The sequence below is a fragment of the Rhinolophus sinicus genome, linkage group LG01 (genome assembly GCF_036562045.2).
Source record: "Rhinolophus sinicus isolate RSC01 linkage group LG01, ASM3656204v1, whole genome shotgun sequence".
NCBI lineage: Eukaryota > Metazoa > Chordata > Mammalia > Chiroptera > Rhinolophidae > Rhinolophus > Rhinolophus sinicus.
Genome location: NC_133751.1, coordinates 38,506,256 through 38,532,668, shown reverse-complemented (window position 1 = coordinate 38,532,668; position 26,413 = coordinate 38,506,256). Strand labels below are relative to the sequence as shown.

The window sequence follows — 26,413 nt, the reverse complement described above, 5'->3', positions numbered from 1 at the left end:
AATGCAATAGCCAACACAAAGACGAACAGAAGAGCCTTGAAAAAATTTAAGCCCAAAGTTTAGATTTTACCAAAGGGATAGACAAAACAGAGCAGACACAAGTGGCAGTAATGGCAAACACATACACTCACATGCTCTACGTGTGTGTGTGCATGCGTGCGCACATACACACATATAAAAAAGAGAGGCCTTTTGGCATGATGACAGAGACATTTGGTGAGCAGCTAACACTAACAAAGAGCATCACAAGATTATGACTTGTATGTAAATCCTCCGGGGTCTATTTAGAAGAGATGCTGTTTACGCAAATTAGTCATATTTCTACAACTGAGAATTAGAATAAGCTATTCCAATTTTTACAGACAAAGACACACACATGAAATTATTATGCAAACACAAATTAGGAAACATCCAAATTAATTTGTGGCTTTTTCAGGACGAATTAAGTCTGGAAGAGAAATTAAAAACTAAAGTAGTGTTTTCATTAATTCCAATTAAATTTTTTCCTCACTTTAACATTTCCTAAAAAAGGAAAGCATCTTACAGTTCATGTGTAATTGATAGTGTTCTCCCTTCTGTAGAGGTACATGAAATAATGACACCTTAAAATCAATGGCATACTAGTTTTGATAAAATGATAGCAAATAATCCTATGAAATCAATGCAAAAAAGACAATCATGTGTGCTGTTTCATAGATGAGAGACAAACAGCAAGGCAATCTTATCCAGTTCATGGATAAGAGGTGGGCAGGTAGGGACGACCAGGGCTCATACAGACCCTTCAGCTTAGGCAATACACATAGGATGAGAAAGTATCGCTTCTCGTACTTTTAGGCTTTTTTCCTTTCACAAATCACTCAATGCCCTCAATATTGGAAGACATAAAATAAAATCCACCAAATGTTTTACTGAATGCAATGTAAACTAAATACTTATGACAACTCTATGTTTAAAAATATACAGGTACCAATTACATCTAAATCTCTGGAATTAGGGAGCCAAGCACTGTTTGTCTGTGTAATTCCCAGGAGGTTCAGCTGTGCTGCCAGGGTTGACAACAAGTGGTCTAAAGCACCTGGCATACAATAGATGTACACGTACATTTAAAAATCTGGCAATTACTAAAACAAGGGGGAAAAATACATACTGGGTAATTTTCTTTTTTCTTACTAGTCAAGATTAATTTATGCTAATAAAATTTTTGAGAAATTAATGCAGTACCTAAAGAGTTGTAAATAACTTACCGTGTTTCCCTGAAAATAAGATTGGGTCTTATATTAATTTTTGCTCCATTAGGGCTTATTTTCAGGGGATGTCTTATTTTTTTCATGTACAACAATCTACATTTATTCAAATACAGTCATGTCATATTCTTTTGGAACATCGTCATAACGTACTAAATGTGTCTATCTGGCTGAGATCTTAACTGGGGCTTATTTTCGGGGTAGGTCTTATTTCCGGGGAAACACGGTAACACCTCACTTTCAAATAGAAAACCCAGATAATTAAGCTGTTGAAATCTGCCCATACTTGAACCTAGCTAAGTAAAATTCTAGTCTTTTCAAGTGAGAGGGAAAAAGAAATTAAGGGATAAGAAGGATTTTATTAATGATCTGATCCAATCCCCTTATTCTGAGGTGGGGAAAGTAAGTCCCCGATCAATGGAACTGGACTGAATAGAGAGGAAGTTAAACCTCTATCAGGAGACTCTTCCTCTAATCAGAGCCAGAAAGTTTTGTCAGGTCTTCATTTAAAAGGGAAGAGGAAAATTAACACTATAATCAATTGATTTTTACTGCATGAGTTCAAATCCAATGACTGCTGATGTGAACCTAAGTCAATAAAAAAAAAAGCACAAAACAGAGGGTCTGTGGCAGGTATACAGTTAAGAACATTTGTATTGACAAAGGGAAATAAGCTTGAAATAAATTTAAAGAGGCCAGATTAGCAAGGCTATTACGCACTTCCTAATGAGCCATTTCCTATGTCTTCTAAATATGTTATCCAGAGCTACTTTTCGGCATTCAGGCTCAAATTCTCAAGACTCTCATTTTCTCCTAAGTCTGTTTTGTGGTTAATTACTTGCCTTCTGACTACTCTGGGGATAGCCAAGAAACAGGTAGAATGCACCTGTTGTTCTTGAGTTCCATCTGAGATGGAGGCTGACATTCTATTCACCTCTGAGGAATGTTAATTGCTGATACTGGCATGACAGGTGCAATGAAAAGTATTAAAATGATCAATGAACTCAACTCACAGAACAGTGATGGAGATCATCTAGAGACCATGAGAAAACTCCTCAAGAGCTGTAACTTTAATTATTAATAAATCAGTCTGGAATTTAACAACTGACCCTTGAAACAGATTTTTTAAACAGGGCACAAAGTTCTAAATTTCTACAATGGTGCCCTGTCCACTGGAGGAAAAAAAAACACTATGTATAATCCTGTTTTCCACGTTACTATGGAGTCATTCACTACCCTCCCCCGCCCCCACCACTGCCTCTCACCGATTGCTTCTCCTCTCTTCTGTGGGCAACGTCCCTCTGTTCCAGATCCTTGCTGGTGTCCAGTCCTATCTATTTTGAATTCTGAGTCACTTCCTACCCCTCTACATTTATGCTTTAAAACCTCCCTGTTTCTTTGGAATACGTTAAACAGTGAAGCCAAATTCTATATGGGCCCACCTACTTTTTATTCTCCCCTTTTGGCTTTTTCTTTTATTATGTCCCAGCTTGAGAGGGGGTAACGATGTACTTGCCTATTATTTGAATACAGTGTATGATATTCTTTTGTCTGTTTGGAATATTTTTAATATTTGCATATGTTTCCTAACTCAGTGATTCCCCAAATATGACATAATACTATTCATTAAACTTTAAAATAGTCCTAGGATATCCTTGGTGGTCATTATTTTTTCTCATTATGTGGGAACTGAGGCACAGAAAAGGTAATTCCTGATAAAATGGCAATTGACTTAGGAGATGTAAACTGAAAGACTGTACAAATTATTTGAAAACCGAGTCCCTGATTCAAACCTCAATTCATGAAAACTATAGCAGAGGAAGGGGAAAATATTTCAGACAAAGAAAATATTCTATCTTTGAGCTTACAACTGGAGAATTTAAATCAATTATTCTTTCTTATTTTTCTGCATTTACATGGATTTTTTTCCCTTTGCCCATTTTGTGACCATACTTAATCCTGAGATCTTTCTCTTTTGTATAAGGGCACTAAGTCCCCTTTTCTTACAAGTGCTCCTCACCCCAACAATCTCCTACCTCAGTTCTCAAAGCCTGCTCCCAGCACCAAGGACCTCAGTATTACCTGGGAACCATCATAAACATCAATTCTCAGGTACCACCCACCCCAGGCCTGAATCAGAAACCCCAGAGGGTGGTCCCAGCAATCTGCTTTAACCCTGGAAGATCCATGCTGTCATGTGGGGTGGCCTGCGGGGTCTCTGCTCCCGCTCCCCATACAAGAACGCAGGATATGGTGAGGCCAAAAAGGAACACCCACGGAGCCATAGGTAGGGGAGTCATACCACTACGGTCTCACTGGAGACTGGGTTCACTGGACGTGCGACCTGCTGTCCGTTTTGTCTGCAACCCACCGACGACTCTCTTTCACTCTCCTCGGCTCTCCTTCGTAGCCGCAGCAGTTATATTAGTGACTAATGGCTCAATGGCTACAGCTGACGGCCAACCAGCCCCAGCTGATGGCCATCTACTACCCGAGCCAGCACCCCTCCACGTGAGGCCGAGAGCCTGTAAACTACTTTCTGGGGCTCTGCCCCCACACATGCTCAAGTTATTGGTCATTGTCAGCATCTGACACGGATGTCATACCCTGGATTTAGGCAAGCTGTGGGGACCACCTGAGCCAAGCACCAAGATGTTTCCTAGGCACCTACACCATTTAAGTTATTAGGTAAGACCTAGAAAAGAACAAAGAGGGAAGCAATAGTCCCAGCCTAATTATTTCCTAAAGTCAAGTGGAAACAGGGCTAAAAGTAGCTTCAGCAAGATGGTGATTTTCTCATCTCACTTTTTCAACCCCATCAGCCCTGTATAGTCTTACCTGTTTTAATCAACTTGGAATTTTTATTAGTTTATAATAGGAGCGATTGCGTTTACATCTAAAATCTGTACTCTGCTGAAAGAAGTAAACTCAAATTTCTGTTTGATGACCCTTATTTATTGTTTATGGAAATTTGTAACAAAAACTAAAGAGCAATTTTAATTAATAGGGTCAATAAAAACAACCACCACATTAAGGTTACTTAATAAGTATATGAATATGAGACAAAAGATCCCTGAGCACTTTGCAAAATGTCCTAAGGAAGACTCACCTGGGTGAACAGATACAGGTATGTACCATGTGCAGTGTGACGTACTTGGGAAAGCACACCATGAGAGTTTCTTAAGCTATCCTAAGGGTTAGGTTAACCAGAGAGCCTCGGTCTCCACTGCATACTAGAATTACCTGTGAAGCTTTTCAAAACTAATGTCCAGGCCTTACCCCCTCTACAATCTGACATTTCCCAATAATTAGCCTGGAGAGCGACTTGAGCATTTTTTCAAAGTTCCCCAGGTAATTCTGATGTGCAAAAGATACAACCACTGTGTTATCACAACCAGCTATAAAATTCTGAGATGTTAGAGATGTTCTTTACCTTCAGCACACGATGTAAGAACTATGTTATCCAAAATGCAAAGGCCTGACCCACAGAATTAGAACTGTCTTGATCATTAACTAAAAATAAATTACCCAAATTAATCTCACATCTTGATTTCTAACTTATGGGATAATACACCATGCTTTTGCTATATTTTATTAAGATTTTACAACTATTTCATGCTTACACTCAAAGACAATTTACGTATAAAGATTTTATTACACTATCCACAGAGATTGCTCTTCCTCAATAGAAGACAAGTTAAATTCTAGTTGTGCCAAAGTGCTCCTTTTGTCCACACTGCTTATATCCTGGTACAGCAGGCACAGAAAATTGACACTGTTGAATTTGGCATAAGACGCACTGACTTGATGTTAAAAGATCCAACCCTGGATAACCAAAAAAATCCAGCCCTGTACAACTGTTAAAGACTTGGCATTTCAAGAACAAGAAAACAGTTTAATTTCACATATACATTAGACGTGTGTGTGTGTGTGTGTGTGTGTGTGTGTGTGTGTGTGTCCACTTTAATGAGAACTGCAAAACAAAACAGATAAATTCATCTAGTAGTCCTCTGACAGAGCTTAACATTTTCACTCAAAAATACCACTGTGGATAATGCTTATATTTTAATCTTTTTAAGTTTCCACTCCTATTCCCAAAGACTTTTCTTCCCATGATGCTAAGACTCCTTTTCTTGTCAGTTGAGAATCAAAATTGTAATTTTCTTTAACTGGAAGCTTTTAAAATTAGATGAAAATGTGGAAATTCCTATTGCCAGAAAGATACCACAAAATTGTGTTAATTCTGGCTCTACAGTACAATATATAAAGTGTACATAAAGGAATTATGTTTAAATTATGAAATGCTTCCATTTTAACTCAGACACACAAAAAAAGGTGAAAACTTGAAAAATTTCAACTTTTCTCCAAATTGCAAAAGGGGTGTGGGGGAAAAATTTGGAGAGGGGAGTTACATCCAACCAACCACAGATGAAATGTGGGTATATTCAAAGAACCCCAAACAATAAAGTCATAAAGGAAAGTCACTGATGTGGGCAATTGTGAGGCCAGTTCTCTCCACAGAGCAGGTCTTAAAATAAAGTCATTTTGTTCAACATTTTGTTATAACGTTGATCAGATGGCACAGGAACTTAACTCTTGTTTATATCAATTATCCTACGGTAAAACTAATTTCATTATACACTTTCACTGCACTTCCAAGAATCTATCGACCACGTTAAGTAAGGACTCACTGTATTTAAATAGGTCCAGAAACAAGTATTAAAACATAAGCCCCTTTTATCCAATTGTCCTCGATGTCTCAAAAATAGTGTGCCACATACCAGGTCACAGAAAACTCTCCTCAGAGAAGCAATACCCAATTTGACAAGCAGAAAAAAAGCACTTATCTAAAAAAAAAAAAAAAAAAAAGTTTGCCTTTTTATCCTTTTTTGTTAATCCCAATGCTTGTCCAATTAGGACATAGTGAGCACACAATGTTTACTCACTATCATTTACGTTGTAGGACAAATATTTTCTAAAAGACCAGATTCCACTTATTTTAGGGAAATATACATTTCATCCAGTACTGATCGCTCACTCCCTCTTCAGTGTGTGTCCCACTGGTGAGCCAGTCATGACTGTCTCCCTAAACATTTCTAATTTCTGTTCCCACTTCCACATCCCACCACCACTGCCCTTCCCCACTGTTCTCTCCTTCTCCTGCCTGCCCCTCTCTGTCGCTTATCTCACCACCTCCCTTACCCTTTCAGTCAACACTGTTGATGAACAAAGAAAAAAAATTCCTCTGTCGACTCCATTTAATTCAGTAACCAGACTTACTTACAATTTAAAGTGTACTGTGTACATTCCTGGGTCTGGCAGTTTATTGAGAGTTTACTGCTACGGAAATGCTGTAATTTTTAACTGCTTAAAAACATGAATAAAATATTAATGAGTAATCAAAATTAAAATATTTACTAATAATACAAAAGATAAATATAAAGCTGGTCTACCTTCTAGTATCAAACAGCCTTAAAAATATTTTCTAAGGTGTTCCCAGATTACTCCCTGCAAAAGAAAAAAATTAACAAAATAATGAATGTAATAACCATCCCCTCATTCTTTTTTACAGGTAAGAGGAGCTAACCCATATATTGGACTTTTTCAGAATTTCTGTGTTTTTGGAAACACACCCATAACTGCATTACCCATCCAAAAGTAAAAAGAACCAAATTTAACTACCTCAGCATAGTGACAAACAAAAAGAGAACCTCTATGTATTAGTTAAGAATTTTTCCATCATTTTGATATGACTTTTTAGCAGGATGAAAGAAACGACTTTTCTTTATTCTCAATGCCTAGTAGGTGCTGGATAGGCACTGGGATACAAAGATCACTAAGATTTGACCCCTACCTTTGACGAAAACTTCACAGTCTTCTTTAAAGACACTTTTAACATGACGTTTTCCATTTCAAGATGTAAGTATAAAAAGAAGAGTAAAAAATACAGACGGAATAAAGCAATAACTAAGAGACTACAAGCTGTGAAGTAAAATGTGGCAGATAACTGAGGTAATGTGACATTGTTAGCGCTTCTGAATTATCTGACATGCAAAGATCTGTGACATTTAAGGAACTCCAAGCAGTGGTACCTTCAGAGATAATATTTTAATCACTGTTTAACAAGACTGAAAGGCAAAAGGGCACAGAAGCTAAATTCCCATTACATAATTTTTAAACATATTATTTCTGAAGCATTATAACTAAAATGTAAAGCTATCTAAAAAAAAAAAAATCCTAACCAATGCCTTAAGTCCACATAGGCTTTCCTGAAATGCTTTAAAATAACAGAAAACAAAATTGAAGGGTGGTTAAATATCTAGCCATAATGGGACTGGGAGCCTAACAATGGTTCCTACTTACTGGACCCTTATAATGACTCAAACTGTTCTAAGTGCTTTCTCCATACTACGTCATTTAATCCTCATAGCAGGCCTTCAATTCCAAAATAATTGGAATTTTTATTCCAATTCTATAGACAAGGCAATTGAGGTGTAGAAAAGTAACAGATTTTATGATACACAACTAATATACGGAGAATTTCTTTTTTGAGATTTTTATTAAAATACAGTTAACATACAATATTAGTGTCAGGTGTACACCATAGTTATTCAAAATTTATATACCTAAAGAAGTGATCACCATAAGTGCAGCAGCCATCGGACACCGTACCACACTATCACAATATTATTGACTATATTTCCCATGCTGTACATTATTACATCCCCATGATTTATTTGTTTTATACCTGGAAATCTGAACCTCTTATTCCCGCTCATCTTTTCCACCCTTTCTTTATTTTTCAATTACAGTTAATATTCAGTGTTATTTTATATTAGTTTCAGGTATACAACATAGGAATTAGACATTTATATAACTTAAGAAGTGATCCCCCTGATTAGTCTAATATCCACCTAACACTATATACATAGTTATTACCATATCATTGACTATATTCTCTATGCTATACTTTACATCCCCATGTGTCGTGCGGGAGACCCTGCTCGCTGCGCCATTTGTCGTGCTGGGAGGCCTGCGGGGTCTCTGCTCCCGCTCCCCACATAACGCAGGATGTGGTGAGGCCAAAAAGGAACACCCACGGAGCCACAGGTAGGGGAGTCATACCACTATATTCTCTCTGGCGGCACTATACTCTCAATGGAGGCTGGATCCACACTGTCCGCAAACCGCCATCCACGCTTGCCAGCCCAGCCGCCATCCTCTCGCCAGCCTCCATTCTTCCTCTCTTTCTCTCCTCCCTCTGCTAGCATAGCCACAGCAGTTATATTAGTGGCCAATGGCTCACTGGTTACAGCTGACGGCCAACTAGCCACAGCTGATGGCCATCCAATCACATTGATGGCCATTTACTACCTGAGCCAGCACCTGTCTATGTGAGGCCGAGAGCCTGGAAACTTCTTTCTGGGGCTCTGTCCCCACACCATGACTATTTCATAACTACAATTTGTACTTCTTAATCCCTTCACCTTTGTGGGGGCAGAGCCCCAGAAAGTAGTTTCCAGGCTCTCGGCCTCACATAGACAGGTGCTGGCTCAGGTAGTAAATGGCCAACTGTGACTGCATGGCCATCAGCTGTGGCTAGTTGGCCGTCAGCTGTAACCAGTGAGCCATTGGCCACTAATATAACTGCTGTGGCTATGCTAGCAGAGAGAGGAGAAGGAGAGAGAAAGAATGGGGGCTAGCAAGAAGATGGCGGCTGGGCTGGCAAGCGTGGATGGCGGTTTGCGGACAGTGTGGATCCAGCCTCCAGTGAGAGTATAGTGCCGCCAGAGAGAATATAGTGGTATGACTCCCCTACCTATGGCTCCGTGGGTGTTTCTTTTTGGCCTCACCATATCCTGCGTTCTTGTATGGGGAGCGGGAGCAGAGACCCCGCAGGCTTCCCAGCACGACAAATGGCGCAGCGAGCAGGGTCTCCCGCATGACAACCTTTTTCCCTGTCCCTCAAATCCCCTTATGTGTGGCAACTATCAGCTTATTCCCTGCATCTACAAGTCAGCTTCTGTTTTGTTCCTTTATTTTGTTCTAAAATATGGAACACTTCATGAACTTGCACATCTTTGCACAGGGGCCATGCTAACCTTCTCTGAATCGTTCCAATTTTAATATATGTGCTGCCGAAGAGAGCACAATGCAGGGAATCTCTAAGCCAAGCAATCTCACTCCAAAACCCATAATGAACTTACCAATATTCCTTACTGCCTTTCACTACTGCCTAAGAGCAGGATGCATTAAATAGAGATTAAAAGAAGTATGGAATTTGATGGAAATTTAATTATAAAAGGCAGGACCTAAAGAAGGGGAGGAATATCCAGAAGAACTCCTTGGTAGGCCTGTCTGAATATGGCCATTAAGGCACAGTGTGAGAGTTTGCCAAAAGAAAACAACTGAAGCTTCAACTACAATAAAACTTACTTTAAAGGCATGGAATGGTGGGCTCATTGTTTTATCCATAATGCTATATCTGAACAATATATACATTCCCATAAACCTTCATCTGAAAGGTCTGAACTGTTGCCATCACCCTCAGCCCCATGAAAGCAAGCATATTATAAGCAGGCAATGAAAGGGAGGCTAGAACTTCAGCTGATTATGAAGTCATCGCCCATAAGTGATCATGACATCACTTTAGAATAAAAATAATCAGCAAAACTGTGGACATTGCCATATAATAATGGTACTTAACAATGGATTATCTAACAATCTTAGTAAATAGATATTCTCACTATCCCCATTTTAAGAGAAACAACAGGCTAAAAGGTTAAGCATTAGCTAGCAAATGACCAAGGGATTCACACTGCAGTCTTTGCACTCTTAAAACATAATCTTCGTAACTTCTAACAAACCAAATCACCAAAACTTTACTTGGAGAAAATGGCCAAAGAAAGTATGACACTATAATACTGGGTGAAGTTTTTGTCCTAATTATGTAAATGTAACTAACAATGGATATAAACAATCAAGATAACTGGGAAGGGCTGAAAAGGAAAGGCAGCAAGGAGCAGACATACCGGGTACTCACCCCCAAACACCGAGAGAGGGACTTCACACCTCCTGGGAAGCAACATAGTTAGGCACTGAGGTAACTCAGTCTTGTAACATGACTCAATACCTGCATGATGACAGCTGCACGTAGGATCGGGCACGGACTCTCCTCCTACCCTTTCCATAACCTGCACTCTCTGCTCTGGGTCTATTAGTATTCACCAGCCCTTGTGGAGACCACTAGCTGATGAACTTCCAGTTACTCAGCAGCAAGTTGTTTGAAAAGGGGCTGATCAGGTCAGCATACAGAATGCCTGAAAAACCAACAGCTGTGCCTGTCCATGTGTGAAAGAAAAGCTGAATCATCAATGTCCAAAATAAAGCCCCCAAACATTTCAGAGATTGGGTATACTCCAAAATACTAAAAATGATTTTTCATCAATATTACACACACACGCGTGCACACACACCCATGATTTGTTCTGAAACTAACATAAGAGTTATAAAATGAGTTGGCAAGTTGGTGGAGTATTTCAGATTAGCCTAGAAACTCAAGACTCTCTCAGCTTATAGCCTCACTGGAGGACTGTGAACTAACTCTCACCAAATACGCTTTCAATCAATCAGAAAGATGGGCAGGGCACTGGGGAGAGCCTGGGGAAAGGACTTAGTATTTTCAGTTCTAAAAGGTTTTTCAAGTGAGGCCAAACTGTTCATAATAACATTTCAAATTAAGTAATCCTTCACAAACCCCCTCCAAATGCAAAAGAAATGGGTTTTCAAGGCAGTTTCTTACACAGAAAAGTTCTCCAATTCCTAATCTTGTAACAGGGGAAAAAAATATTTCCACTAATAATACATTCTAAAAATAGTCAAATAACAATCAATGACATGATCAATGTGATACGAGTCTGCAAAGATTCAGAAAGATTGCAGGCATTTATACTATAAGAATTTCACTTTCAAACCATCAAAATACTTTTGATGAAAAAACTGTGTGCAAATTTAAGCCAAGGCAAGGTCAATAAACCCCAGAAGACAGACTTCATTTGCAACAGTTCCTCTCCCTTGGTTTTAAGACAATAAAACAGGGATTTCTCACTTATATGCTGAGTCTGCTTTAAAGGAATAGACCATATAGAAGCTTTTCTTGTGAAAACATAGTCTACTTCAGCTTGTACACCCTCACTATGTCACCACTCGTGTTATTTCTCAATAAACAAAGCAAGAGACAAGGGGAGTTCCCGAGGACCTGTCATAAAAATTCTTAGACAGAATGACAGGTCAGTGCTTCAATGTGCCAAACAAGTCTCATAAATGCACTTAAAGTCCCAAATGGGGGGCTGGGGGCGGAGGGGCGGGGGAGAAAAGCACATTAAGGTCCCTTTGGCAGTCTGGATGCTGAATCATACAAGAAGGGGCGGGGGATGAAGACAAACGAGGAGACTCAGAAAAGGGGAACTGCTCTCAATGGTGTCATTCATACGGCCCCTGAGCAAAGCGTGGTGTTCATCAATGATATGGTTCCCACACTCACTGGGCCAGGGGGAGAATTAGACACAGAGCTAAAGAAGACTTAAGGAGAGTAAGTAGGAGAGGGAAAAGAATTTCACATTCTAATAGCATCCAAGCGACAGCCATCTCCAAGTTTCCCTCCCACCATACATTCTGCTGTCATTTCAAGTTCTCAACCCACTTAACACAAGTTAGCAGAGTACCCTGTCTTCATAAACGATGTCTAAATTATTGTGAGCAAAAAACATTAGCAATTAAGCATCTTTAAATAGTATTCTTTATTAGAATGGTGCTTCCCAAACATTTTACTGCAATCGGTGTTTTTTTAAAGGATCACCATGAAATTCACCTATTTTCTTTAGGCTCACAACTTTTATGTAACAGTCTTAAAACACAAATAAAAACTGCCGTATTACTACAGGGTCAATATGAAAGTTCATAAATTCTAATCATGTTTCTCTCAAGGAAACAGACTAGCTTCCACTATCAACGCATTAGAAATTTTAAGTTCTTCCAGAGATTTTAGAGACCATTTAAAGCATTTAACTAAACATCTTTAAGCTCCTAGCACAGTAATAAAATTTCAAAGAAAAATCATCACACTTGATGTAAAGCCAGAGCCCGTCAAGGGTCTGGTCTGTATGGCTGGGGGTAGGGGAAGGATTCTATTCCCTGTCACAACTGAGTTCACAGTGCAATTCAAGGGCTAAGGAAAGTCTGCGCATATAACCCGACTGTTATGGGTAGTACTACCCCCACCTGCTTCCCCAGGAATGCAGAGAAAGGTCACAATGAAATGGAGTGGTCCGGGAGGGCTCCTGCAGGGGACAGACCTAGAGCCTAAAAGGAAGTGTGGTATTTGTTTTGGCTAAAGGAATTTAGTGGGAGCAGAGAAATGGCCCAGATAAAAAGATGGCATGTGTGGGCAGGAAAGAAGGCTCCACTGCCAGCACCTCGGCCCAGACAAGGGTATGAAAATAATGAGCGAGACCCACAGCTGCCCGCTATGAATTCCTGACTTTAAGCAAAGGCAAGGATTCATATTGATTGCTAAGATTCTTTTTTTCCCTCACAATTAGCTCTTTATACACTTTCATCTGGCCTAGGGAAGAAAAATCTTTTGTCTAGGATGCCATAGGTATAGTGTGGCATCCAAGTGAGGAAAAAACTATGACCTTTTGTGGCCCCGTCAAGACCTATGATTCATGTTTCATGGAAAATATTGAGAAATGTTCCATTAGAAATGAATCTGCTTTCACAGCATATTGGATGTTTCCTGTGTTTTTCTTCCTTCATTATCACCAAGGACATTCCCATGAAAACAGAATCTTTTCTTTTCCCCCAGAATAACCATACTACTTACATTGATTTGCTTTGAATTTCTAAGCTGCCTTTTCATGGCATCACAATGAGTCTTTCTAATGATGCTAATGTCCTACAGACAAAAATTATTAGGCTGACAAACTCAACTACAAGCAATGGGGGTTGACCTCATATGGTGTGATTTCAAAGTTTCCAGGAAGGCGCAGTAACCAATTCCACTCCCTACCCCTATAACACTTCCCCCCCAGCAATCCCTAATCTGCTGGCTAGTGTTGAGTGTTGAAATAGCAAAGTTATTAAACTGACAGTTTCAACCATGGCGTAAGCAATGGGTATGACTTCAACATTTCCAGGAAAACCACTATCACCAACTACACTCCCACCAAAAAGAAATTACTTCCCCACCTGCTGGCTGGTGTTGAAAGAGCATAACTAGAGTTTCATTCTCTTAACTTTAACCTCTAGTAAAATGCAAATGTTTCTTTCAGGAGTTTCCATTACAATATGCCACAATTTCAGATCCTTTTCTAGTAGGTTTTTTTTTTAAAGGCAAACAGGAAAAGATTGCCTCCCAATGTACCCCTCCTCTGCCAGCAGCTGGAGCTGGAAACCCCACCTGGCTTTAGCCCACCTCAACTCTGGGCCCAACCATGACTTTAGGGTGAAATAAGTTAAGGAGTTCTAAATCAACAATCCCTGTGTCACACTGTCTGCTCTTAGTTCTATTAACACGGTGCCTTATTTTACTCCATTGACGACCCAGTCTCCACCATTCACTTTTGCTATACAAGCCATCTCTATCTCATCCTGGCCATCTGAGTACTCTCATCCTGGTATCCTGCCCAGAATCCTGTTAGTCCAGGAACAGGAACTCACCTGGCTCTTGTCACGTGTTCAGGGAGAATGGAGCCCTGCTATTTGAGTTCATGCTTCCATGTAAAGCCACAGAGCAGGGCAATAAAGAGCTCATGCTCTGGAGTCAGACATACCAGAGATGAAAACTTGACTCTGCCTCGTTCCAGCTATGTGACTTCAAGTGTGTGGAATAACCTCTATAGGCCTCAGCTTCTTCATGTGTACCTATCACACCCATTAAATATGAGCAAATACATAGCATAGCATAAGAGTGGGATAAATTATTAGCAATGGCAGGGATGTTAATCAGTGAAAGGATAACAACTTGTGTTGGAATTTGCAAATGTACTGTCTATTCCCACATTCTGTGTTGATATGGTCTACCAACCTGGAGTCAAGTATTCACTAACTCACTTTAGAACTCAAATGAAGGCTTTCGGGGGTGGGGAGTTGAGTGCCTGCCTGTTACTCATTAGCAGCAGTCAGTGGGTCTGGACTCAAGGGTCCTTCCAGTTTCATCCTGTGGCCCCAGTGCTTCCCAAACCCTAGCAAACCTTGTGATTCCAGGTCCTAGTCCCTCCCATCCTGTCCTGTGTCATTCAATTAATTGGCCCAGGTACCACTACGCCCCAAATGAAGATAACCATAGTATCTAGGTATTCAGAAGAGAACAAAGAATAGGAAGGCTGGGTAAGCCAAAGATAAATGGCTCCACAATTCTGCTTTAATCAAAGGCATTTTTTGAAATCACTGGAAGGGGTGTTAGTGTCACTTATCTCCAAGTATCATCATGAATAAATACAAAGCTCTCATTGTGAACAGAGCAAGATACTTGCAACATTCCCTGCAGAGCCCGCCAGTTACTGACATGGACTGAAGAAAAAAGTGGGGGAGAGGCGAACTAGACAAACACACACACACACACACACACACACACACACACACACACACTTCTCAGACATAAGAGGTAAAAGCAGGTGGCATGGAAAGAGTGGATTTTTATCTATGTTGATCTATCAGCAATTTGCTTTGATAGATTCTATTACGCACGCTCGGTTGTAGAGGGACACAGTCTACCTGCCAATTCAGGAGGCTCCGATGTTACCAAGCCCAGAGGTTCAACTGTTTTCTTACTGTTTTCTTACTGAACTGAAAACATCAGCTTCATTCTAATAGGCGAACTGACTTTTCATGTAGCTTTTCTGGCGTGACTCATTTTTTAAAGATGCAGAGTGGATTCTGAGTTTTATTTGTTGATAATATCCATCTATTAAAGTAGTACATGGAGACAGAAGAGGCTCTATCCCATACTATTTTAAAATATTCATTTCCTCTCTTCTTTCACCTGAAGTTTCTTCATATGATTTATCAACAAAGACTAGGTTTTACGTGGTTTAGAACACCACAGATTCATTTCAGGGGCCCAATGGTCAGAGAAATGCAATCACTAAAAACACTAAATTAATGGTTAAGTCATTTCAGATTAACTGCAATTAAAACTCATTACACTTGACTCTTTGAAAATACATTCCTTTCTCAAAAAAAAAAGTGTTTTCCTAAATTTTTATTCATATCGGTACAAAACAAGCAGTAAACTTACAGCGCAGCATGCTCTATTATGCAGAGCAATAGAAAAATCAACATTTTCCATGTAGTTCATTATGGAAAACTAAAGTAAGGGGCATTTTTTCCCATTTGTTAATACACTGGTAAGCAAGTCCAGGTATTAAAAATAAGCCCTATGGTCAGATTCCAGTCTAATCGATAATCTAGTATTGAATTCAAACACATGCCAAGTTACCATAATCCCAATCACTGCCAAAAACGGCTGTCACAAACAGGCTCTCCAACACCAGTGTTCACCGGCTAATACAGATCTGGGTTGATCTTCCTACACAGAACTCATATGGATCAGAGTACCTAAGGTGCTTCTTTCCAAAGTGAACTACAGAGAAGGGGCACTGGTATTACACAAACTAGAAATTAACCAACATGCCTCAGGAGCTGTACACATATAAAGAACTACTTACTTACACCTAGAACTTATTTAAGTGACACAATTCTGGACTGTGAGCTGATGCTATAACAGGATTAAGACTTCTGAAGATCTTGGGAGGGGGGATTTTGCATACAGGATGGACATAAATTATTGGGGGTGGAAAATGGGCTGTGGTGGGCAGCTTTCTAAGATGGCCCCCTGTGATTCCTGTCCGCTGGTATTCATACCTTGTATAAATCCCCTTTCTTGAGTGGGCTGGACCTAGTAGACCCAATTGCCCTCCAGTTGCTGCTGAGACATAATGTACGCACCTTCATGGAGAGGCCACTTAGCAAGAAACTGAGGAGAGCCATCTGTCAAAAGCCTATAAAAAAGACTAAGTCCTGCCAACACTCAAGTGAGCCTTAAAACAGACTGCCCCCCAAACATGCCTTACAATGACTGCAGCTCTAGCCCACACCTGGATTTTAGGGTTTTGAGAGGTCCAGAGCCATAGGACACAGCTAAGCTGTGCTGTAATTATTGACCCACAGAAACTGCAAGATAATAAGTTGTTTTAAGCCACTAAACATGGAGGTAATCTGTTACTCAGTAATAAATAACTAACAGATACTTATATAGATTTTACCTCTAAAAGCATCATTTGGATAGCATCACAATATATTTTTCAAACTTTAGTTTGAAAAAAACTTTAATTCGCTGTTCTCAACTGGAGTTTTTTAGGGTCTTTTAAAATCTCTGCATTTTTCAGGTTTATCAAATTCCATAATATATGAAGCCTCTGCAAGCTTTCCCAAGTTAAATTAATTCACTTAAGTCAATAGGAAACTAGAGGTATTTAACTTTGTCCCTTACTTATCAGAGTCCTGCAGCCGCATTAAGGAGCCCTTATTTGACAGGGGAAAAAAAAACACAATATAAATTCTACTTCTAAAAATCATGTGTAGATACAGAGAAAAACCTTACTTTCTTAAAATAATAGAGGACAAACCTGTTGATTGAAAGACTTACAAGAAACTTCCTTACCTTGAATGCACTGAAGTGTTCCATCCTCCGCTCTTATTGTAAAAGTCTCACCTGGATTAACTTGAACGAGAATAACCTGCCAAAATAACACATTAATTTCAATTTAATACTAGAACATCTGGGATTTCTCTTCAACAGTATTACTACCTAAATTTATATACTACACAGGAAGTATGTGGCACAGAATCTTGTCTAAACACAAAACTTGGGATAAGTCTGAGACCTGTTTCAAATGTGAGGGGGCTAAGTACATGCATTTGAATTTAGCTAAGTGAATTCTCCTGCTTATGATATTATATAACTAAAAAACTCAATTTTAAGATACTCTTTCCTTCACACAATTCCTTTTGTTCTTTCACTAATTTAGAAACAACAGTAAAAGAAGAAAAAGAGGGGTGGCCATATAGCTCAGCTGGTTAGAGCGCAGTGCTGGTAGCACCAAGGTTACTGGTTTGATCCCTGCATGGACCACCGTGAGCTGCGCCCTCCTAAAAAAAAAAAAAGACCAGAGACCATACTTATAAAGGGAAATTTCACAGAGAGATGAGGTTCTGACCTAACACTGTTGCATACTGTCCCTAAATGTCTATTACTGACCTGGGTTATTTATTCTACTGTGTAACAATAGAAAGCAATTTATAAGAAAAATACTTGGGGTAAAAAAAAGTACCTGTGTATAGGATCTGGAAATAATGAACAGTACAAAATAAATAAATAATATTACAAATAGGCCCCACCAAACACTCAAATTTTTCCAGCACCGCACTCTAACCAACCGAGCTAACCTGCCACCTCAAAGCAAACACTCAAACTTCTAAATCTATTACCTAAATGTCAGTGTTTTAGTCATATGAACATAAATATTTAATATTGGAAGACAACTTCCAAAAGACTGGACCATCCATGGCAATGGCAAAGTAGTTCCTTTCAAAACCCTCAGAATAGTTCTAATCTAATTTAGTTCCTTTAGATTGAAAAGGGGGGGCAGGGGGAGAAATCACTCATTTATATCTAACTACAAATTAAAGATGTAATCCAAGCTTAAAAACTGTAGTAAAAAAAAAAAAAAAATCAACGTGTGCAAGGTCAACACTATTAAAATAATTACTGTACATTTCTAGAAATTGGAAAGACGTCAGTTTCATTCATCTTACAGTTCTTGGAGCAAGCCTTGTTCCTCCCTGCCATGAAACCATCAACATACTGTTCCCGTCTGTAATGCTCTTTCTGTGCTCTTTCATCTCTGCCTGCTACCCACCTTACTCTTTCCCCAACCAGCTAACACCCATTCATCCTGTCAGCTTAAGAAATTGCATGACTCTCAGAACAGGTCAGGTCCCCAACTATATGTTCTCAATAAAATAAAATAAAATAACCCTCTACTTCTCCTTCTTAGAATTTATAATTGCAATTAATTAAGCAATTATTTTAGTGTCTGTCTTTCCTTCTTTAATCTAGGCTCTATAAGCACAAAATTTGGCAGTGCTCAAAACTGTGCCTAGCATATCACGTTCCATAACTATTTTTGCTGAATGAAAGTCGTAAAACAGGTAACCATTGCAAACAATTATTTTAACTTAGAAATTAAGCTTTCTTAACATGCAATTTAAAAGTCATTTTATGTAGTATGTACGATTATGTTTTGTAAATATGAGATCAAAACCATTTCATCTTTAAAAACTAAACCTTTTATGTTCATGTGTTTTGCTTCTTCTATAATTCACCACCGAAGACACTGCTAGAATATTAAAAACATTTTTTAAAAAAAAGCAGGAAATACATTAACTGGAGAAAACAGGACCATTCAGCAAAAAGCAGTTCAAGCTTCATCCCTGATGCTTCTCATTATCTTGAAACATAACAGTTATTTCAAGGCAATCTATTTTTCCTGAACAGTAACTGTGTCAATAATCTTTCAGTCTTAAGTATTCAAAATTCTCACCAATGTAAATACATTGCACCATTTTAAGAACTCAAAAGGAAATCCCTTGATGTCTAGAGATTAAAACATTTCAATTTCTTGAAACTGAGCTTTTAAAGTCATTCCCAACATGAAAATAGCTTTAGCTTTATTTTTACATAAACATAGAACATAACTCGACTACAATGGAGTAAAACAATACTCCAATAAAGAAAATTACCCATGTCTTTTATTTAAAAGTCCGTAGACCAATTGTAACAACCATCCACTTTTGTGTTTATACGTCTAGGTATAGGCCTATAATATACGTCTGTAGAATTAATTAGTTGGAAAATAAATTCATTGGACACCAAGACTATGTTCCAGATATTCTTTGACAATGCCAAATTCATATGCTCTCTTCCTCCACAGGCAAAATTGTCAGAAGAGCCCTGAATGCTGGTTCTGAAAGTACAATTCACCAGTATCATGCAAAGTCCCAGGCAAGAAAAAGGATTTCTGAATTGGCCTATGTGCCAGATTCTGTCACATTATCTGCTTATCATATTGCATGAAAAGTGTCTGTAACGGTTCCTAGTGGTCTCTGACACCAGGCCACAATTCAAAGAAGGGCCCAGTGGCATCCAGCCACCAAAAGCCAATTTATGCCTTCCCCTCTCTGCTTCCACTGAGGCCAATTCCCATCCCCCAACACTTCTTCAGGGAGAAAGATGATAGGTAAAGGGCTTTTAAGCATCCTACTAAAATACCTCTCTTCAAATGTTTAGTTCCTGTAATTTTCCCTGCTGCTGGGTTGCTATGGCAACTAGATTATGATCTACCGAGTTACCTCAGAAACCAGGCAAATCTCCTGTGTCCCAATATCAATTTTTCTTAGTAAGAGCCAAAGTCATTATTTGAGCAAACCGTATTCATCTTGGCACTGAGCTATTTTCAATGAAAGCATTTTATTTTACTGAGGCAGACTGACCACCTTGCTGTTGTCACTGTCAATAAAGGAGAGATAAAAATAAAGTTTTGACACACAGCAGCCTTGTGATCTGTCCCTGACAATAGACATGAATGAGAAGGCGGCAGAAGGCCTTGCATCATGCAGTCCTGAAGAGCACGTCACACCCTGGCAGGCTCCCTGGCACTTAACCTTTTGTGTCATACAAACCAGTCAGTCTCAGTCTCTCTCTCTGTCTCTCTCGGTCTCTGCCCCCTTCCCTTCCTCCCTCCCTCCTTCTTTCTCCAGCCACAATGCAGACATGACGGTTACAAGTTCTCTTAAATACAGAATGGGAAACATAACCTCACCATCCAAACCTCATCATTTTTTGTCCACTCACTAAGCATTTCCTGCTTTTCCAAAGTCAGCAGTAAAACAATTCGTGCATTCTGTGTCTTGTCAGAGTAAAAAAAAAAAAAAAAAAGACAAAGATTTTAACCACTGACAATATGTTTTTTGTCCCCAGAGATGTTAAAATAGAACCATGTTAACCAAACCATAAGCGCATACTCCAGGCTACTGTTGCTTCATCAGATCTGTTGGTGCTACATGAACCAAGCAGCCCCAGACAACCAACGGCAGTTAGTTTATAAGGCTTCAGGAAAAGTAAGTGACTAATTTTTCCAAAGTCTAAATAAACAAAAAAAGAAGTACAATATATCTGAGCAAAAGGTTAAACACAGCATCCTGGAAAGCTTTACCCAACAAGACAACTGAAAAGGTGTAACAGATCTTTCCTTAAAAGGAAGTCTAAATCTGTTTTTTACCCATTAGAAGAGGATAAGGAAAGCGACTTTTGCAATTTAAATGCAGGGTAGCTGATTAACCAGAAGATCAATAGTATCTAGGACTACTCCTGAAGGCAAATTCCTAATGTATGCCTCGAATAAAAGAATTACCTGCCACCTGACTAAACAATCATTGCCAGGTATGTGTCTGTCACAGAAGCTTCTGATGGGAGAACAGTAATGACTGACCAAAGATGAAACGTTACATTTGTATCATTCTTAAACGTTAAATCCAATGCCCAGACATTCTAAATACACTGTGCTAGGTAGGGGAGGAGATGCCATTTCCACTTGCCACACTCGGTGAGGCCTGTCTTACTTCTAGCTATTTCACGGATAAATGAACACTTCTCACTTGGAGCCAGCATTTGATCATCCAACAGATATCGTTAGAGGAAAAAATTATACATCCTGAAAGACACAGAAGAGCTCCATGTAAGGAATGATTCTATCCAGGAATGTCTAATAATTTTTAAAAAGTCACCTTTGACTACAAGAGAGGAGCAGTTAACACCTGTTGTCTTCTCCCTCCCCCTTTCCCTCCCTCCCTCTCTCTCTCTCACCCACTTCTCCCTCCCTCTCTCCTCTCAAACTCCAGAAAATCTTGGAGAGCTCCACTCAGGCCGTGGAGGACCCAAACCATCCACCAATACACATCTTTAAGACCCTGGTCTTGTATCCACAGACCACAGCAGGCCTCCAGCAAACTAACAAGTATCATTTGTTTTCTGATCTTCTCTCTTTTCTCAAAATCAGGAAAAGGGAGAGCTACAAATGACCCATAATTATCTTTGTGGTAATAATACACACAAAGACAATGTCCCAAGATTTAAAATGTGAGCTGGTAAAACAGAAAGGTACAGGAAGATAATGGGAAAATACTGATTGCCTCACCTGTTCACCTGTCCTACTTGAAGCCTGAATCCAAAGCTGGGAGGAAAAGAACATACAAGATACTTACAACCCTAACCTCTAAGGATACTTACACACTGGGTAAGGCACAAGGACATGCATGGTATGTAAAACTCTTCCTTGGTGAACACCACTAATAGGATAAATTGGTTGTTTTGTTTCTTCCTGGGCTTTAGGAATCATTCCATTTAAAGCAAGAAGCAAGAACACTCCAATGCTCCAAAATTTTTAATACTCTGACTTCCTCAAAGGACGGGAGGTTCAAAAGTTGTTCCCCCTCAACAGACCATTTCATATGTCTCAAATTAATTCAGTATGATGCAGACTACTTCTCAACTGCTTTAACAGCTGTTTTTTCTAAGATGATAATATAAAAAGCTATTAATTATTGAATCTGTATGGTCTGCCAGGAAGTTATTATTAATCAGATTTCACAGATGGGGAAAGTGAGGTTTAGAGAGGATAAGTAACTTGAGGTAGCACTGGACTCCAGCCTTGTCTAACCAAAATGCATGCTCTTCTACCATAGAGCTCACCACCTTTGATAGGCATGGGATTTGCAGAATCAATTCTCTATGGAGATACTTCAATAAATAACTATAAGGAAAGAACGTACTTAACTGAGTCAAAGGTTGTCTCCAAGACTGAGGACAAGTTCTCTTCTAGGAAATCTACGCTCACTCCCTGAGCCAGAGCCCCTAACCCCCACCACGCCCCCTAACCTCCACTTTGGTAAAGAATCCCTTAACTAAAAACAAAAACTTGTCTTTATGTTGGGCAGAATGTGTTCTCACCAAGTTTTTGTGAAGTTCTTGAGTACCTTAGAATCCTAAGATGAAGCAACGAGCTAACTACTCGATTATCACAATCACTAGATACCATTTCACATGGCCCAATAGTTGACATAAGAAAAATATGACTCCTGGGAAGATTGCATCTTATGTTTCTATGCTTCCCAAAAATCACCTGTCATTAACAAACAGGACAGAAATGGGTTAGTAGGCAACCAAGGAAAACAAAATTAAGTGAACCAAGGATGACATTTTTATGCCCTAAAAGTACACCAGCGATTGCTGAAAATATGTACATTCAAAAGAGTTCAGTAACTTCACTTCATGAAATAAGTATCCTTAGAAGAATTATTACTATATCTCAGTCTTAAATCAGAAAGTCTTAGTAAGTGCCAAGAATGGGTCAGGCATTCCTATAGGTACTGGGAATACAGCCTTAGACAATACAAAGTTCTGCCCACCTCAAGCAGATAAATGGAATTTGCATGGGATGGGGGTGGGGGGAATCATTTAAACAAAAATGAAACATTTACAGATAGTGGTAAGGGTTATAAATACAATGGCAGCTTGTAAAAGTTGTACATTTCTACTCCCCCTAATTGTATACTGCCTTGAATAAAGAGATTATTTTACAAAAAAAGCTGCTGTTTGCTGAGAATAAAAATATAGCATTAACTTAAATGGAAAAAATGCAAAATGTAATATAGATGGCCAAAACTAGGCTTAAAGCCTTCTTTTAAGAGAACCACAAATGCCAGAGTCTAAAGTTTCAACTACAGGACTTTCAAGATAAAAACCAAGAATATAAAAGACCAAAATTCCACGTAAGCTTAAAGTGTAGTTTTTTTTCCCTAAGAGTAACAGCTACCATATATCCTTCTGCATTTGGAGCACCATTATGTTTTTTTTCCAAATCCTTTATTTTTCATTTTATTATTATTTTTTCATTTCAGAGTTGAGTACCAAAAATATACCTCTTCTTCCTTTAACTGAAAATCTGTTCACTGAGAACAAAATTTAGTTCCTGTCATCACCGTTTCAGAATGAATCCTTGTCAAAAATGTCCATCAAATGAGGTAGAAGCCCGTTCTACCCCTCAATTCCATTGATGTACACGATGTCCCCAGGCTGGGTTTTGGCCACACTGATGGGCTATCAGCAGCTCATGCCACTTTTCACCTAATCAGCCCTTTGCACACTGCATCTTGAATGTCTCCCTCCATTTGATTGGCTGAGACAGAGCAACACGATCCATGGAGATGTGCTAATTAATTAACGTCACACACCTCTGGAAAGCTATACGCTGAACCTAAACAAACAATCCTTCTGTTGGAATCTCAAAGCCAGTGAAGAAACATATTTAACTGCCTAACCCCAATATTCTATTATTTCAATGTTGGCCACCTCATTCATTTAACAATGTTCTACCCTCTAAGACACAATCAAGAAATACTGCGCCCACGAAGAATGTTCTCATTCTTATAACTGACAGAAAATCAGTTCCCAATATTTTGCCATTAAATAGGTAATGATTCTAATTAGTATACTTTCTTAATTGCTAAAAATTAACACTACTATTGCCTGACACTTTGTACCCACCAACATAAAATCACAAATAAATACAAACATGTAATATTCTAGGGTTCTGGAAGTATTTTGCAGTAGAGGTAGCAAGATTTCCCACTCTGCCATTGCCCTGTATATTATCACTTATTCAGGTCTTAACTTTGGGTTGATTTAAAACTTATTTAAGTCAATACTTAATGCAATTATTGAAACCGTGATTATTCAACAAACATTTGCTGAGTACTTTGTGCCACTCTATTAAGCACTGGTAATTCTAAGATGAGAAAGATCTCAAGTCTGTTGGTGCAAGTGCAGAAAATACAATTAACTGTAATAAAATATGATTATTTGCTATTAAGTGCTATAGAGACTGAAGAAACCATAGAGAAATCAGGAGAAGTTACAGATAGATGGGAGTGACACTTAAAGGGGTAGTGGAAGACTGCAATTGGATAAGCAAAAGAACAACTACACATGCAAAGGCATGGAGGCCTGAACAGTGTAATGTGGTTAGAATTCCGATGTGGCTTCAATGGCATATGCACGTAACAGAAGGGTAAAGGGGAGACTGCAAAGGCTGCCCAAAACCATCTCAGAAAATCCTCTCTTTGCCCCACTTAGAAAGCTGGCCTTTATCTTTTGAGCAGAATTTTCCAGGAGGAAAGCAACTGACGTTCCTAATAGGTAACTCTGAGAGCAGTGAGAAACTCAAACTGAGATGGGAGACTCGATACATGGAGACCAGTGAAGATATAAGGAAATATCCATCTGTGACATTAATTCAGGGATGACGTGGTTGAACCTTGAAGTGTGGCTCTCCAGATCGCAGGGGTTGCTGCCAACAAGTTCTGCTCCACCTCTCAACCCACACTGAAGTTTGTTTCTCAGGTGTAGTCATGTGCATGGCTCTCCAAGCCACAGCTGCTTAATTCTTTTCCTGCCTCCTGTTGCTCTAATTCTGTTATCTAAGTGTGATTCTGCCATTTCCATTTCCACCACTGCTGTCACTGACAGGCGTCCACAATGCTTCCCTCTCTTGTGCCTCCTCCTCCTCCTCGACGTTTTGTCCCTTATTTCTCTAACAAGCTAACTCCAAGAGCCTTCAGCAGCCACCCTAGCACTCCTTTCCTTTACTTCTAGTCAACTCAGTCACAGTGGAGTATGCTGTCCACCTGCTACACGTCTGGTTGGTTTGATGACCACAAAGAACGGAGGACTAGGAGGCTCAGTAGGATTAATGGGAAACAAATGTATTTTTGAGGCAAAGAAGAATCATTACTTATTTTCAAGGGTCTAAAGTTAATCATATCCCCAAAACATCTACTTTCTGATTCCTACATTATTCCGTTTCAAATGAGTTAATTCACTTTTTATGTCTTGAAGTTATAGTTTGCTTTTTATTGTATCATACACACAACAAAATGTTTTAAAAGATAAGGACTCAGAATGTAAACAAGAAAAAAAACATACCAGCTACAAGTCAATCTTTAAATTAGGAAAAGAAACACAAAAGAATCTTAAGTGCTTTTGATAGAGGCCAAGGAGTAGCCCCTCCCCTCTACTGAAAATTTTTCTTTCCTATAGAAATTTTAAGTTTCCTTCTCAAGTTTCCTTTCCGCCAGTTTTTTAGCTCCTACCCTTGCTTTAGATAATTACCCTAAAACTTGTGATTCATACTTGTTGATTGTCATCATGACCCGCTCTGGGCCTAACTCCTGGACAACACCTGAATGACTGATTGAATGGCCACAAGCTATAGAGCTAACGGATTTATTAATTAGAATCTATTTTTCCTCATTTAGGGGCCTTGGGGATACAGAGGATACCCCAGCAAGATTGCCAGTCGCAACCAAAGAAGCCAGGCAGATCTCGGGACCCCTTCCTCTCATCTAAGATCAGATAGGGTGAGAGTTCCGTGAATCCCCCAATAGGAAGGGACAACTCTGCACCCCTGTCCAGCAGGAAGCAGATACAGAAGAAAAGACCTTCTGTCCCTCAACTTCCCATAGAGATTTTATGGGGCTCATGTCTGTCAAGGGGAAAACAAGGCAGGCAGTTGGAGCTAGGCATCAGGTCTCTGCGTTCCTGCCCAGAATGCAACCGCCCAAAAGACCGCCCGTCTCTGCCGCAAACTTCCCGTTTTCATTGTCATTATCTACCCCTATGAAGAACAAATGGGTACAAAGTACCCAACTAGATTAGCCCAGTCACTCACACCAGCCAGTAAAGGCCACAACGACCTTCATTTCACCTGCGCCTCATTACACCATCATTACAATAGCATACATATGCCCAGAAGTTCAACAATATCATTGTAACAGACTGAATTCTGGGAAGGAACATGTGCAGTCTAAAAAGATGAGTAACAGCCTCTTGTCAATCACAGGTATCAATCAAGTGGGCCCATTCCCAGAAAGGTACAGCCCATTCTAGAGGGAAAAAAAGGATAAAAACTCCAAGTCCTCACCAGTGCGAG

The 26,413-nt window shown here is 39.3% G+C and overlaps 1 protein-coding gene and 1 non-coding gene across 3 annotated transcripts in view; both read right to left on the bottom strand.

Annotated features, from left to right (window-relative positions):
- The window catches only part of FNDC3B (fibronectin type III domain containing 3B), a 320,442-nt gene that overhangs the window by 212,492 nt on the left and 81,537 nt on the right, over window positions 1-26,413 (bottom strand). For both annotated transcript variants that reach the window (XM_019735100.2, XM_019735095.2), the window contains exon 3: window positions 16,969-17,044. In XM_019735100.2, coding sequence (XP_019590659.2) covers window positions 16,969-17,044 — 76 coding nt within the window. The remainder of the gene's footprint in view (window positions 1-16,968; window positions 17,045-26,413) is intronic.
- LOC141568010 (U6 spliceosomal RNA) lies at window positions 9,292-9,395 on the bottom strand. The gene has a single exon (XR_012491027.1). It is a non-coding gene; the product is annotated as a U6 spliceosomal RNA (small nuclear RNA).